This window comes from Musa acuminata, chromosome BXJ2-8 (genome assembly GCF_036884655.1).
Source record: "Musa acuminata AAA Group cultivar baxijiao chromosome BXJ2-8, Cavendish_Baxijiao_AAA, whole genome shotgun sequence".
Taxonomy (NCBI): domain Eukaryota; kingdom Viridiplantae; phylum Streptophyta; class Magnoliopsida; order Zingiberales; family Musaceae; genus Musa; species Musa acuminata.
Genome location: NC_088345.1, coordinates 326,863 through 343,729, shown reverse-complemented (window position 1 = coordinate 343,729; position 16,867 = coordinate 326,863). Strand labels below are relative to the sequence as shown.

Genomic DNA, 16,867 nt, shown 5'->3' with positions numbered 1-16,867 from the left:
TGTCTTGGGGGCGTCGTCGTCTCGGGATTCTCGAGGTCGAGCAATGCCTTAATACGGATTCTGACATTACGTATCTTGGGGGTCCAAATATGCCGTATTAGATCTCATGAATTACAACCAAAACTACTTCACTCAAAAATCACTAGTATCAGCTCACAAAGTTTGATCCCACGATAAATTATTTGTAATTCATGGTATAAGATAGATCACAATGGCGTTCCACAATAGGTTCACTCGTGTGTTTGCGAACCCGATTTTGGATAAAGTAAATAGGGTGAACCGATTTAATTTCTTAATTATAGTATTTAAAATACTGTAACTGATTGTATAATAATATTAGGGTATTTGTGTGAAAAAATTATGTCGAGTCTTATAAGAAATATTTTTTGGATTTATAAAATGATAGAGGGATTTTGAAATAAATAAAAAAAAAAGCGATAAATACCCGTTTCGAACGAAATGCTGAGATATATTATTGTGCAAGCGATATAAACCGCACGGGCACCGCCTTCGGGCGGTTCTCTATCCACAAGTCTCTACCTCGAAGCGATAAAACTCTCCCGTCTTCTCAAAACCCTTCCATAAACGCCGCGCTTATGGCGTTCCTCTCCGCCTCGATCCTTCCCCTCTCCTCCCCCCACCGCTCTCGCTTTTTCCCCTCCAGACCCTCTCTCTCCGGCCGTGTCTCGTTCGATGGCATCATCGAGAATAAGCCCGTCGCCGGCTCCGCCATAGCCGTCTCTCTTCGCTCGACGGCGGAGGTTGAGACCGTCAACATCGCCGAGGACGTCACCCAGGTCACATTCAGCTTCATTGTTTAATGAGCTCTACATATATTATTAGAATAAGCTAGGAAAGTAAGCATTTCTTTTGTAGGCTTTGTCCGAGTCATAATGTTACAGAAATAAAAAGAGTATTCATGTGCTAACCAGCAATCTAAGACTGCTATTTGATTTGGAAGCTTTTACTGCTAGAAAATATTGGTACAGTGCTTTTGAATACAGAAATATTTCCAAGGTCCATGCAAAACCTTTAGGAAAAAAAAAAAAAGTGAAACAAAGAAAAATATGCTCAGAGATGGAGGTTTAAGTAGCAGTATCCTAAATGCATAATTGAAGCCTTCTCGTTCTTGATCTGTGAGCATGTTCCTGGGGTACAATCAGCCCAACTTTGGTTTGGTGCCTTGTGTAGCCAAGACTATGTTGGACAAAAACAAGTTGTAGTAGAATTCTTGCATAGGAAAAAGGAGCAACTTATAGAAGGATAATGAATTTTGCTCATAGGATGGGTAACATTTTGAAGTGGGGAGCTGAAGCTCCTACTCTGATGTTTCCTGTTCTTTTTTTATCACCCCTTAGAGGGAAGCTAATGAATTTTCATATTTTCTTAAAGAAATGGAAACAAGATATCTTGATGAGACATCTTAAAATGTTTAAACTGACGTCAAACTATATGCACTGATCTATTACCGAGAGAGAGAGAGAGAGAGAGAGAGAGAGAGAGAGAGAGAGAGAGACTGTTTTGGGTGGTTATGAATAGCCCCCCTACAAGTCCCTTTCTTCTCCTCTCTGTCTCTCTCTCTCTCTCTCGATCCCTCTTTGTCACTCTTATTCTCTTTAAAATTTCTCTCAAAACACATCAAATTCACTCTTAGCTCCCTTCTAAACTCATCAAGGGTCATTATGGTTGTTTGGCACAAGAAGAGGATTCAATCTCAAGATCCGGAAAAATTATTGTTCACATCAAGGTAGTAATGCATAAAGGTTAAACAAAATTGCTAGCCTAAGGCAGCTCGTTGGTTCCTGGGCATCACAACTAATATGAGGTGTCCCCAAGTAGGTGGTATATGATTCATTTTCATCCAAAATTAATAGGAGGCCAGCTCTTGATATCTTGATATTATGGATCTAGATCTCAAAACTTTACCACCTTAGATTGCAAAATTAGCCACCAAGATCATTAATGCATATGAGGGAGAAAAAACAATAATATTGGATGGGTAATTGTAAAATTATCCAATTTAATTACATCCCTGCTAAATGTAGTTCGAGGACCTTACCATCAATCCATGACGTCCATCATTTAAAGTATGGTTCTAGAGTATAGTCCCCACCAAATGAGATCCTCGGCGTATATCTTGATAAGAAGATCGATGAGATCATGGACTGAATTGTTCTTTTAAGAAGCAATGAGACCTATATGTTGTGATATGTATATGCAACAATTGGTCTGACCCTACCAAGATGAGTATCATAAACCTTTTGGTATGCTATAACAAAAAAATGGTTTCTCAGAAATCAATTGATGCATCAAATTAGATACAATACATGGTACATCTAGGGTCTATGGAGGTTGTGGTAGATGAGATTGAACCCAAGTTTGTAGTGCAGACAATTACTGACAATGATGTTATCTTTAAGAAGGCTTGAAAACAATTGATGGATGGTAGAGTTCATATATTTTGAATTCATGTGTAGCCATATCTCATGATAAAGGATGTAGATGATATTCCCAATGGCGAAGAGGACAATAACAAAGGTATAAAGCATCGTCAGTTTCATTTATAATTATCATTGTGTGCATGTATTTGATGTAGAAATTCACATAGGGACAATGCCTTGACTCAATGTTACTTGGTTTGTCATCTACTTTATCTTCGAGTCCATACAAACATTGAATCTTGCTCACTGCTAGCTTTCGTATGCTCTTGCCTGCTTGTTGAAAACTGAAGATAATTGATAGAAGTATGGAATGAGGTGGTTGATGATGAATTTTGAATGAAACCTACTTAATAGGAGTTAAATTTGCTAAATTTTTTTTTGCAGTATTTGAGCTATCAAAAAAATTTTGTGAGCTAACAAACAAGGTGATATGATAATTTTGTCTGAATAGAGTATCTCAAATATCACTAGATCTCAAACAAAACGAACCTGTATATTGTATATTGTTCTATTATAAAGGACTATAAACTCTAATGTCAATTACTTAGGAGCTTAATATTTGGAGCCCCTTTTTTAGTATTGACAACCTCCTTACTATTCGCAATCCCTTAAAAAACTAGTAAAATAATATTTTAGTATTTATAACCCTCTAATTTTGAATTTACCCTTTCTTTTTTTCCCTTCTCCACATACCCTACGATCATCACCTACGCACCCTACCACTATAAATGCTCCCCAGCTCCCTATCATCGACCGTTGCCCCCCCAGCTTGTGATTATTGCTGATGACCATCCCCTAGCCCGCACTCCTTGTGGATCGTCGCCCTTCGTTTACAAAGATTTCTTTGATTACAGAACTCATGGAAAATCTTGTTGGGATTAACAAAAAAAAAATTTCAACTTGATTCACCTATCTAATTACAATTGTCTGGTTTGTTGGGGTTTTGAGTGCCATTCTGTTATTATGTCAAGTGGCTTTGGCTGAATATAGTTCTAAAAGGAATGAAGGAAGATCCAAGTATTTGGAAGTGACCTTCCTAATTACTGCATCATGCTTAACAATATAGCGATATGAACTCTTTGGTCATGACTTCAGATAGCCTCAGTGGTGTACTAAAGATTGTTGAAACATATTTTTGTAATAAAGAAATGACATAAAAAAGTGATGGAATTGCTGAAGTTTCTGTTCGGTGCCTAAGCCTCTGTGACCTCATATCTTTTATTTATACTTGCTATCAGTTAATTGGGAAGACGCCTATGATTTATCTTAACAAAGTCGTTGAAGGTTGTGTTGCTAACATTGCCGCGAAACTTGAGTCCATGGAACCTTGTCGAAGTGTCAAAGACAGGTAACTTGCTTTTGCACTTTAGCTCTTTTCAGCTGATGCTTCTGATTAACTTAGTTCTTATCATTTTATCCCTTAGGATTGGATATAGCATGATAAATGATGCCGAAGAAAGGGGGCTAATTTTTCCGAGGAAGGTATTTTTTATTTGCTTGTTTTACCTAAAACTATGAATTCCTTTAAAGATGGTGTATATGTTATCCTTTGCAGAGCATTTTAGTTGAACCGACTAGTGGAAATACTGGAGTTGGTATTGCATTTGCAGCTGCTGCTAGGGGATATAAGCTTATAGCAACTATGCCTGCATCAATTAATCTGGAGAGACGTGTACTCCTTCGTTCATTTGGAGCAGATATTGTTCTAACAGATCCTGATAAAGGGATTAAAGGAGCAGTGGACAAAGCTGAAGAAATAGTTAGCAGGACACCAAATGCATACATGTTTCGGCAGTTTGACAATCCAGTTAATACAAAGGTTCTTGACTCAGATGGATTGATTTTCCTTTTCTTTATTATGATGTTTGAAGTATATTATATGTAGACGAGTGGCTTTTATTATAATTCATACATAGCTTTTAATATACAGATCCACTTTGAAACCACAGGCCCAGAGATATGGGAGGACACTATGGGTGGTGTTGACATATTTATTGCGAGCATTGGAACAGGTGGTACTATCACAGGTGCAGGACGTTATCTTAAAATGATGAACAAGCATATCAAGGTCTGAAATACTCTTGGCCGAATCTTATGTTTTATTCTTTATCCACTCTTCGCATGCGGAAACCAATAATCTGTCACAGTGCAGTCAATTTGTCCTTTAAGAATATTTCATAGGAAAGTAAAGATCTTGCTAGATAATGCTTCCTGTTAACTTTAGGGTCCAACTGTAACAACTATATGCCATCTTTTTGAGTTGTTAACAAGAGTAGAATATGCAATATGGGATAATCGCTTCTTCATTGACATGATCTTTTTGATAGTTTGTTGACATTATCCTGGTTCAAGAAGCAATAATAGTTCCCCGTTTTTTTTCCTCTAGGAGCCTAAGAGGTTCTCTATTGTATACTTGATATTGGTTAATGATTCTTTTAGTATTTTTGTAAAAAAAAAAAAGAAAATGAAGAGGGAAAACGTTTTAACATGTATTGATACCTGGTAAATCCAAGAAAGTGCAAGCTGCATATTTTATCATTAATTGAATATAAGTTGGAGCTCAACTATATATGATGGCACTAGCTACTTTTTTTATAATGAGCAAACCTTGCATTTATGTAATGCACTATCACATACAAATCAATATTGTAAAGAAAAATTATCTGCAAATTAAATAAACTTTGTTAAATGTTGAAAGCTTAAGTATCAAATACATGTTTTTAAGAACATGTGGTGAAGGTTGATACATGTGATCTTCATATTTCAATTCACCGACAAATGAATCTATGATTAGCACTGGTGCACATATTTTATTTAGTCTATGCTAGTCTAACAGATTCTAATTCAGGTCTACGTTGATTGAATTAGTTTGGTCTAACTCGGCCATATTAAAATTTGATTTTATGTACTATTTAGAGGTAAGTCTGAGCAATTTAATTACCTGTGGTTTAAGTCCCTTGGTCCTTATAAATGAAATAGTTTGTATTTTGCATTGGGTCAATTGATGGCTAATTCACTGCTAAAAGATTTCATGGTGGTTTTTCTTTATATTCCATGAAGTTACTGCCAAACCTCATTCTTAGAGTCGATAAATATCCAAATTCTGGCTGGAAGGAGGATGAAAGAGGAATAAGAGGTTTACAAATTTGTATTTCGTGTTATAAATGGTCACTGTTATACGTTGGGAACATAATCTTTAGAATAAATTCATTTCCTCAGTTCTCATTGGATGCTAGAGAAGATGGGTCTGGCTGAGGCGATAGAGGAATTGGAAGGAGGAAGATGAATAAAGAAGAGAAAGTGGGGATGAAGAGGAGGAAGCATACATGATTTCGATGGGAGATAGTAGGCGACTTGCAGGGTGTGCACGACAAAAATGGCTCATGTAAACCAGCGGTTGATGAGTTAAATAGGTGTTTTTTCTATTTTTAATGGGTTAGATTGGACTGGTCGAAATGAGGGCAGTTTGCACATGGGTTCAGGCTCGGATCGGTACATGCTGCTCGTCTTATGCTCGCATATGCATATATGCCTTTGTCACATTTTAGAATACTACTGTGATCTTTATAAATCTTGCCACATCTTGGCTTTAAGATATGCCTGGATCCTTGTTAATATTAGCTTTTGGCTTCGTGGATTTGTGTTCTTGTGGTTGTATGCCAATGCTTCCCTTGAGACATATATCATTGCTTAGACTCTAAGAAAACCCAAATTTTGACCATTTTCATTCAAAATAATTTTTTGAGATGTTGTTAACATGTTTAGTTTTATGTTGTAGGTTCTAGCAATGTATTGTAGTTCTGCAGTTCTGATTTTATCAACTTTTTGCATGATATTTGTTATAGCTTTGACATTCATTAAAGTTTTGCTAATAATTCTTTTTATATACTTGACGTGAATTGAACATCACCACTCAAACAACTTGTTATCACTTTAACAGCTTTGGTATCCACTATATTCAGTTAATTAGAGGTGGTTTCTTTCTTTGAGCCACCTTGAAAGTATTTTCACAAATCACTATCCAGCATCAGTGACTTCATTGATGCAGGGAGACACTGGCAATTTAACTTTTGCATAACGATATTTGACATCACAAACCCATGTGGCTGTCCAACATAATTTGCTTTCAGGTTTTATTCTTTATATTCACCTTTTATATGGTTTGTTTAACCATGTATAATGTGAAATTTTTCAGTAGCATTGCCTAATATCTTGCGTGTTGCTTGAAAATGAGTTTTGCATTATGCAAGGTTTTATGTTATTTCTCTGCTTCTTAAGGACATTGCATTGTTGCACTAATGTTTCTGGAAAATTTAATCTAGGTAATTGGAGTAGAACCTGCTGAAACTAGTGTTATTTGTGGGGACAATCCAGGTAAATGCTAAATGATATTGCCTATAGAAAATGTGGTTTCTTTTCTGGTATTTTCTTCATGTGCTCACTGATTGTTTCTGATAATTTAAAGCAGGTTATGTACCAAGTATCTTGGACGTTACGTTACTTGATGAGGTCATAAAGGTTAGGAAGTCTTATTTTAACTCACATTACATGATATTCTCCCCAATGTACATTGTTAGATCTTCTAAAGCATTAATCTTCGCTCACTTGGTAAATGTCCAACACTTTTGTTGACAATTGAATTCTACTTTGGAATTATTTTGATAATTACTGTGTGGGTCAATCAGAGGCAACTCCAACTATGGTTTTACAGTTGGATTTGACTCTAGGATTGACCTTGGTTGAAGAATCTTCTAAGAAAATAGGTGAACATATGCGTTCACCTGTAATTTGTCCCAGCTGATTGATTTCAGATCCAAATTACTTATTATAAATTATAATAATACTTTTATAAATAAATTATAAATTATAAATAAGTTCTTTAATTTTTTTATTTTATTTTCTAGAATCAGGTTTGGCTTGTAAGAAAATAGATGCTTGTTTAACTCTAATTCACAAGTTATTAATGTTGGCAAAAACTGTATTTAAGTGCACTTAGATTCATTCTTCTAAAAGGCAGTAGGGCTGATTTTTTTTGCCTATGAATGCTGCAATGGAGTATTAAAAAGGGGACTGGTGTGTGTGTGTTAGCACCATAATGATTGATATTGTGGGCGACTATAAATGCATCGAGGTGGTTGCTTTTGCCTAATTCTTAATTGCATCCATTGAGACCAATCGTACTCAGACATGAGTTGGTCAACTAAGTTGAGCCTTTCTTGTCTTTTTAACCTAGGCTCAATATTTTATTTTAGAGGAACTTTGCCTTTCTTAATCTATGCTATTTGACCTCAAGCTTTTGTTAATTTTTTCTTTACTCTAGACCAAGGATTATTAGGATATTTGCCTTCAATCAAGTGTTTTCTTGCTTCGAGGAAAGAAAATATTCTTCGAAGATAGAGAATCAAGATAAAAGTGGGAGAAAAAAGAGAACACGTTGAGAATGGAGATGAAAGGTTCTAGGAGCGAGTACAGAGGAATTTTGAAGAGGAAATTTTCTTGCAAGATACTTCTGTTTTATGTCTTATGGGCTACGTAGCACACCTTTTCGCAAATTCCCCTCACCTAATATAGTACTGACGTTTTCATTCAAGCTTCTATATAGTTTTAGCTAATCCATTCTTGACAGCTAATCGGACTAGAAAAAGAAAAGTCGTATGTTAATTGGTTGCCCAATCTTATTCATGCTCCCATTACTCATCCATGACCCATTAAGACCTAAACTTCTAGGAAACCTTCTCTTCTCTGGAATTTTCTGCAAGTGTGATTTGGAGTTTGAATTGAGTTGGAAGTTCCGGAGGCCATCTCCTCCGACCGGCCATATTGGTTGCTGGGCGGATTGATTCATGCTGGTTGGTATCATCTGAACTAATTTGAGAAAAAAAGGCCAGTGACCACACTCTAGTCCTATTTGGGCTGACTCTGGTCTTGGCAACGGGAGTTAAAGAGTTTAACCACAACCTTTCAAATGGAGAGTCAAAATTCAGGCATCCCTACCATATATAGGCAGCTCAAAGTAGGGTTTATGTCCCACTGCAAAGGATCAGATTATTTAGTGCATATATCATCTTAGTTAGGCCACCACCAAGTTTGACCATGTATGGATATGGTTTAGTGGGTTAATAAGATGATCTCCTAGTACCAGCCAGACTAGGATTACAGTAGTCAAGACTATGGTTGTTGGACTGACAAATACCAGTTTGGACTGACCAGTATGCTTGGATTTTTAAATCAAGCTTTTGATTGAATCAATGTTTTTATATAGATTTAAGGTATTTTTGTGAATTTTTGACTTGATAGATGGATTGAATTATATATGATGATCATAGATTGCTTAAATTTTACAAGGTACAAGTCTATAACAATAAAAAGAAATTGTATATTTTATCAATTGTCATATCTATGTTGTGTTCTATCCTACTTCTACAAGATAGCGAGCGAGGCCTTGTGGTTGTGTACTAGAGGTCTGAAGTCTCAATTGGACAAATTTCTAAAGATGTCAGCTTGTTTAGTTGTCGAAGACCTTGACTATTAATAGCAAGGTCAATTGAGTTTTGTCTTTACAATTTACCTTTGCACAAAAGATAAAAATACTTTGACAAGATTTGTCATGCCCACATGTCTCTATGGTGTCATGTTTATGTCTGCCTATGCCCTTGATGTATAACAAGCAGCTCATCAACGGTTTGTGTTGACTGCCATACATAGAATTTTCTTGAATTGAAGATTCTGTCAATTTCCAGAAAACGTTCTTTTCTCTGGGTAAAACTTCCAAACAGATGATCCACATTTTTTGTGTCAGAATGGTCTAGCTTGATTTAAGACATTGAAATGATTATTTTCAACATTTGAAGTAGGCATAATTTTCTTTTTTTATAAAAAAATGTGATATTTGTATTGATCAAGTACAGAAAAGGCAAAATCTGCAAAATATTTTCAATTTGTACAACATAGTGGTTGTGTAAATCATCATTTTATTTGCTTTTACACTGATAACATGAACTTTCTTTTTTTGTTAACATATCTTCCGATTAGGGAACCCAAAAATTACTCTCCATTTGTCACTAATTTTAGATTTTCTGCACTATGTAAATAATTTAAATAGAATCCTTTGTAATTCATATTCCTGGACTTGCATATTCTTGTTGTGGCACTGGCACAAGATGAAAGAGCTGGTTTCTATTTAGTCTTGATGTTCTAGGTGAAGTTGGTTCTATTCTATTTCTTTCCTATTTAACTTTATGACATCTTAGCACCAATCGAGTTGTTTCTTTAATCCTAGGTTACAACTACTGAAGCCATTGAAGTTGCAAGGATGTTGGCATTGGAGGAAGGTTTACTGGTAATTATGTCTGGTCTCTAATTGTTTGAAGATTAATTTCTTTATGGACGATCCATATCTTACAAGAATAAGAAGCATACTAGTTTTTGCTGATTCTAGCAATTTTACTTTGTGCAAGTCATCGAAATATTCATAATAATATCATTTTCAGATTGGTATATCTTCAGGAGCTGCTGCTGCTGCTGCCATCCATGTGGCTAAAAGACCTGAAAATGCTGGAAAGTTGATTGCGGTAATGAAACACATCTTCCCTCTTCACATTGCTTTTCTTCCAATATAGCATAAAGTTAATGGGTTTCCTAAAAGATAAGCATGCTTTTCAAATTTTCTGCAACTCATGTAATGCACATTTTGTAGTCTACTTTTTGTGTCCAAAGGACGTTGTCTTATGCTGGGAGAACAAGCTTGGAAAAACATAGAAAGCAGAAAGCCCTTATTAATTAATACCGCAATTAGGAGGGTATAATGTGATGCATGTGAGAAAATCTAGTTTGTAAGTTATTACACATATTCCATTCTCACATAATGGTCCCTGCATGAAAATTGGCGTTTGTTGTGTGACCCCTTGGAAGAACAATTAGTGGCTACATACCGGTTCGCCCATGAACTGAATACGACCATCAATCCACATGTGATAAAAGGCTTACTTCGCAATGAGCTTGTAAACTGAGCTTATTGTCTGGTTCCTTTTCTCAATTTTTTTACCCTAATAAAAATCCTAAACTCCCATCATCCATCAACCCATTTGGTAGAATCAATGCTCCTCTCCTCATCGACCACTTCAATCATTGCCATTGCCTCCTCTCCTCTTCGTTTACTTTGCCGCATCCTTCCCTCGTCTTTCTCTCCTCATCCTCTCCGCTTGTCTTCTTCATATCATGGTATGTACTAGTGTGATGCATGTTGGACATTTCTCGAAATGTATTCTTGATCCCAAGTCAAATGTGAAAATTACTTTTGGAAATTAAATATAATGATAAATGTCATCCAAAAATAAAAAAAAATTTGGCAGGAAAATTCTTTCAAAAGACAAGCTTCTTATGTTAATAATATGTAAAAAGCGAAGTTTTCCTTTTTGTGACTATAAATGCATGCAAAGTTATTGGTATTTACTATTTAGGACCAAGAATATTGGTATAGTTGGACTAGTCCATACCGAGAAGTTTATATTGTCCAACCTCGAATTGACATGTAGATAAAGCAATTTTGCTTGGTCCAAGTACATAACATAACTAGTACATTTATGATAATTTGACCATTTTGGGTACTAGACCCATCTTAGAGATTTGTCAGTACGATATGTATTGATCTGTACCGGTGTATCAACATATGGTCTGTTAGGGTGGGCTCGGGTGAGCTATGTCTCGGTGGCGAGTCAGATCGATACATACTGCTCATACCATACCGACTCGAGCGATATAGCAAGCCTTGCATATATTTTCATTGTGCTTACTTGTAATGCCACCAATGTGAGTACCTATGTGTGAACCTTCTGACCAACGCCAATATCAGTCTCATCTTGATTTTCTTTTCCTCACTTGATTCCTTGTTTCCTCTTATTTCTTCTCTACTAGCAGCCCCTTTCCATCTTTCTCTTCATTTCTTCTCCAATTGCCCCCTTTTGCAACAATTTTCTAAAATTGTTTAGACTTGGAGCCTTTCTCTCATGGGCAAATTTCTTGAGAGGAAGTTTTGCTTTTCTTCAAATGGTCGTGTTAAGGTTGTTCTTGGCTGCTTGCTTATATTTAATGAAGCGAGTTCAACCTGGCTCATATGTAGAGGATCACATTAAAGAGAAGAATTGAATTGAGGGTTCTCTCTTAAGAAGGGAGTCCAACCTCGGGTTGTTCTTGTCATTGGACTCTTTGATGCTTAAGTTAATTTCAAGTGGTAGATTCAAAGAGTATGGAGTGAAAATTTCTACTTGTAAAACCTAGAGAGCATTTCATAATGGTAGGGTTCTTATAGGAGAATTATAATTATGGAATGGTTGGACGAGAAGTTTTAAGAATGAACCACTATCGTGTAACCAGTGATTTCAAAAGGTGCTCGGACGATGTGAGGCTAGGCCCGAGCGCCTCGCAAAACCCTCAGGAGCAGTGCTTTATCGATGTACTTTGTCAGGTGGTTTGATTTAAACTTGGTTCAATCGAACCAACTAACGTAGTGACCTGACACCCCCCAACCCCCTCCCTTGCCTGACCTTGTGGAAGAAAGTAGAGGTGAAAGTGAAACCCTACGTCCTCGCCTTTGTTCGCTTCAACCGTAGCCATCGGAAACCTCGTCTGATCTCATTCGTCACCACTGCAGCTCGTCCGTTGTTGCAGCTTGTTCGCCGTTGCAGTTTGTTCGTCTCTGCAGCTCATCCGCTGCTATAGCTTATCTAAACCCTAAACCTCATCCGTCGTTGTAGCTTTGTCCACTGCTGTTGGCAACCTCTTCTATTGCCTTCATTCGCTTTGTCTGACATTGTAGCTCCGTTCGCCGTCATCGACAACGTTGTCTGCTGCCTTCGTTCGCCGCTATAGCTTCATCAGTTCGCAGTTGTAGTTTCGTCTGCCACCCTCTCCTTGCCCCACCTTCCTCTATAGTCGTTGGTCATTCCTTCCCCCACCTTTCTCAGTTCCCTCTTTATAACTATTTTGCAGAAAGATTTGAGCCGTGATTAGATTAGATCAATAATCAAATGGTATCAAAACAGGTAAATTGCTATCTTTTTCTTCATGGCACCCTTGTGTATTGGCATGAGGAGTCACCATGTGTGCCATCACTAGAAATAACAAGAAATCAGAGCATGTGGGTGAAGGCTAACAGTCGCTCGGCCTCTATAGATGGCAAACTTTTTACCACGGCGACCTTTTCTTCTATAGAAGGCAAACCAGTAAATTGTTTTCTTTTTCTTTAGGCATGACTTGATTACATCTTGAGCATGGTTGCTTCATGTTGGAGGCATGATCACTTTTTTGCTGTGCATCAATTGCAGCCATAAATTGTCCATCTACCAAATTGATTCGCTTCAATTTTTAGTGCTAGGATGATTCCCTCTAGCGCCTAGTTTACCTGAACCAATGAGGAGTCACCATGCGTGCCATCACTCAAAACAACAAGAAATCATAAAATGTGGGTGAAGGCCAAGGGTCGTTCAGCCTCTATAGAAGGCAAACTTTTTACCTCGACGACCTTGACTTCTAAGAAATCAAGCTTTAGCCTCTGAACTGTATCATAATACCTAAACACGTCAAAAAAGAACAATCCTTAAGCATCACTAGGTTGTGAAAATAAGTTCCTTCCCATGTCCATCTTATACTCTGAGATTGAAGACGTCACTAGTTTGATCATTCAATCTTTCGACACTGACTTCTTCCGCCTTAATAGCTTGGGGCTAGTTCATCCTTTTTGGAGGATGTGGAGGTTGAAGTGGTCTCTTCAGGCAATAGAGCACTAGAGAAAATGGTATGCTTCTTTTATCGAGATTCAAAGATTGAAATTGAAGTGCTGGACCACCCAAGTTTCTGGTTCTCTATCCCACTCGAACGCGGAGGATGTGTACTCTTCTATAGAAAGATCCTTTTGTTTGAAGTTATCAAACTTAAGAAAAACATCTTGCCTATAGTTGTTAGGAACATGTTTCTTCTAAAGTTCCCTCTTCCTTTTCTCCCATATTAAATAAGATCCTTTTACGTTCATGTTCTCTTCTTTTGAGATTTTCCCATCATAAAGATGTATGCCTTTTCTATTTTATGGCAACAAGCATGACTATGCAGTGTCATCTAGGGACTTCAATTTGTGAAAACTTTCTTCTAGAGCACCCATTAGGTAACTTTTTCAAGAATCAAATCGAATTCTGTAAGATGCCTTTGATTCCTGACTCAATAAGCTTTCCAATGATGTATAATTCATGTTATATATATATATATATATATATATATATATATATATATATATATATATATATATATATATATATATATATATATATATATATATTAGAAATCATCTCAGAATTAGTGTGAAATGAGTATTCTTGATTTATTAAAAACTAAACAATTAGTGTGATTATATTGACTTCTCTGAATTTAAATTCTGAAGACACTCCTATGTCAGAGGAGGCGATCGAGGCGGGGTTAAATCTGGAATATATGTGCAGATCGGATTGACTGAACAGAAAAGAATCGAACCAAACTGGTTCAACAGAAAAGAATGGTATCATGAATTCTGCATTGGTGCCGATGTCATTTGACCTAAAGAGTGAGGGCATTTTCGTTCAAATGGGAAAATAGGGGCACCCCCCAAGGTAAAAAGGAGCTGTCTGTTAAAAAGCCAATAGTGAAGGGATTTTTGGATAAATTGCCTATCAACTTTTAATTCATTGGATCGTATTAGGAAAGAATTATTTGTAAAGGGACGGAAGGGAAAATAGAGGGTAATGTTGGGATTTTAAAATATAGTGGTGCTCCACCAGAAAATATGAAACTTGAGTGTTCCTTGGAAAAAGGACAAAACCTTCTGCTTTTTCTAAGGAATGTTTCTTATAAAAAGTGATTCACAAATTGATGTACAATAGTCTATTAAAATGAATTAACTTGGTAGTTTCTTATAGAAAGGCTTTAGTTGGCTGCACAGGGAGCCACCACTGGTAAAACATAATTATAAAAAGTGACTAACAAATTGCACAATAATCTATTAAAATGAATATACTTGGTACTTGCTCAGTGGAAGGCTTTAGTAGACTGAAAACAAACCTGAGTTTAAGCTGGCATATGACAATGTTCATCTGCTACAGGTAGCAGCCTAAAGATGGGCAACTTTAGCATGGAATTTTTAAATTGATCTGGGATGCTATCAGTAAGTAGGTTAAAAGAATCAACAAGATCATAAAATAAATATCGACAAAAATGCATCTATGCAAGACTTCCAGGTATTGTTGCAGAAAGCTAGATGGTCGGATATCCTATAAAATGATGAAGATTCTTTCTAAGATTTCCACGCATGAAAAGAAAAAAAGAATTCTTCTAAATATGCTATTTGCAGAATCAGTCTGCTCTTGGTGAAAAGGTTGTGGTGCAAATTTTGAAATGCTCCAAGCCTCTTCCTCAGTGTTAGCAGTGAGAAGCAAGAGAATATATCTCTTTCTTGTCATGTTTGGGCCGGCCAAAGTCTTTTCCAGCGTGGGCTAAGAGAGAGTTCAAAACAACCCTTCACAATAGGAGTATAACATACTTAAGGTCCCAGTCACATGGATGGTCCAGTAAGGGTCCCAAGTGCCAAATCAATAGTCAGAGATCACTTGAGGCCTTAAACAGCGTCTTAGCTAACACACCACCAAGTTTGATGGGTCAGCTACTACTCCTAATCAGACCAGAGCTGCACCATTCTAGATTGAATATCCATTAGGAATGTCCTAACAGGACCAAACGCGGCTAGGTGGAGTAGGGGATAAACGTAAAGGAAATTTGCTAGAAGTTTGGTTTATTGATGGTGTGGCTGAGAGCTGGGACCGTTGACAAACAGCCAACGACTTAATACATTTCCTTTTTCTAGTTCCATTGAAACTCGGGAGAATGTCAGGTATTGTATATGCCTGGGAGTAGAGTTCCCATAGGCAAGTTACGTAGCCCTTGAGATACAGAATTAAATTATTCTTCCAAATGCAATCTCCTCATTTAGAGTTCCTGTTTACTATTGTCCCTTCTATCTTTCCTATACCTATACTCAAATCTCTTCTCTCCGTTTTGCTTCTTTTCACTCTACCTTCAAGGGCACTATCTTCATCCAACATAAGAAGACAGGATGAAGATAATCATAATTAATATATTTACTATAAATTTGGTATAACATGTGAAAATTGATCTTCAAATCCTCAACAAAAAAAATCCAGGCAGATGCTTTTTTGTTATGCATTCAACTTGAATTGTGCATTTTCTCTTTTAGATTTTCTATGCTACAATGACAGACATCGACACAATGTCCATTCATGCTATAAACCACAAATACAGGTTATTTTTCCGAGCTTTGGTGAAAGGTACATCTCCACAGTTCTTTTTCACTCTATACATGAGGAAGTCAGGAAGATTCAGAAGTAATATTCTCAATGTCAAGGAAACTGTATCACTATAGCATGAACAACTAAAGGGTACCGCTGCAAGGCACTAGCACAAATCTTGTGGCATATCTGACTACGCAATTGAATTGTATCTCTGTTTGGCGGATAATATAACTGTATTTCGGATGGTGCTTCAGCAACAATTTTGTTTATGTATGAATCAAATTAGCTTGTTTAAGGCTTACTGTGTCATTTGTTAATCTGGGGATGATCCACATGATTAAGGCTTATATTCTGTCATTTTGCTGGTAGTCTCTTTTGTGTTTTCTTTAAATTTTTTTTTGTTTTGAGGAATGATTGATATGATTACTGATTGCAACACTATAATGTTGTCTAAGACTTTTCGTTTTGATGCTTTTCTTATAGGAAAATTGTTAAGTATGATTTTTAAAAACTTTTTTCCAGAATTATTAGAGCTTTGTGGAATAGTTAGACATTTGAAATCCCTTTCAAATTAAGATTCGTTAATGCTCGCTCGCATGTGAAGTTTGTACTTGTATATGCATTATTTGGATATTTCGAGTAATCATGTGACGAACTTAAATTATTCTTTAGGCCCACATTTATCAAACTTTTTCTTGAAGAAGATATATATTTTTTTCTGAAAGGCTGTTGTTTCTGTTTAAAAAATAAATATATAAAGCTGAAAGAAAATTCCCACTTGATGCTGTTCCATTGGTAGCTGACGATGCTTCCTCAAAACCATCATAATAATGGAAAAGCATCACATCCTCAAAAGTATTAAAGACAAACTCCTAAATTAAATCAATTTCTTCTTTCATATCAAAATTAAATTATATATTGTTTTTAACGAATCTAGGTTGAAAAAGAAATCGAATTGAATTGGAAAATTCATTTACTTAGTTTAGGTTTGAACTTTTATCAAAATTGAAGATTCATAAATTTGGAGCCTATGTGGATTTACATTTTGTTGGTTACCCACTTACAGTTGAGCTCAACCAAGTTATCAAATAAACAGTTTGA

The 16,867-nt window shown here is 36.4% G+C and overlaps 1 protein-coding gene across 4 annotated transcripts; it reads left to right on the top strand.

Moving 5' to 3' along the window:
• The first annotated feature begins 502 nt into the window (after window positions 1-502).
• On the top strand, window positions 503-16,123 carry LOC103994197 (putative inactive cysteine synthase 2). 4 transcript variants are annotated; one of them, XM_065119368.1, is made up of 10 exons: window positions 503-797; window positions 3,680-3,789; window positions 3,866-3,923; window positions 3,997-4,260; window positions 4,372-4,509; window positions 6,764-6,815; window positions 6,907-6,959; window positions 9,721-9,780; window positions 9,932-10,012; window positions 15,777-16,123. In XM_065119368.1, the coding sequence occupies exons 1-10, from the start codon at window positions 597-599 to the stop codon at window positions 15,861-15,863; spliced, it is 1,104 nt and encodes a 367-aa protein (XP_064975440.1). In that variant the 5' UTR covers window positions 503-596; the 3' UTR covers window positions 15,864-16,123. The 4 variants fall into 4 exon arrangements, with proteins under 4 accessions (XP_064975440.1, XP_018685065.1, XP_064975441.1 ...); XM_018829520.2 differs by having other exon boundaries at window positions 6,910-6,959; window positions 9,948-10,012; window positions 15,777-15,915; XM_065119369.1 differs by having other exon boundaries at window positions 9,948-10,012; window positions 15,777-15,915.
• Window positions 16,124-16,867: the final 744 nt, after the last annotated feature.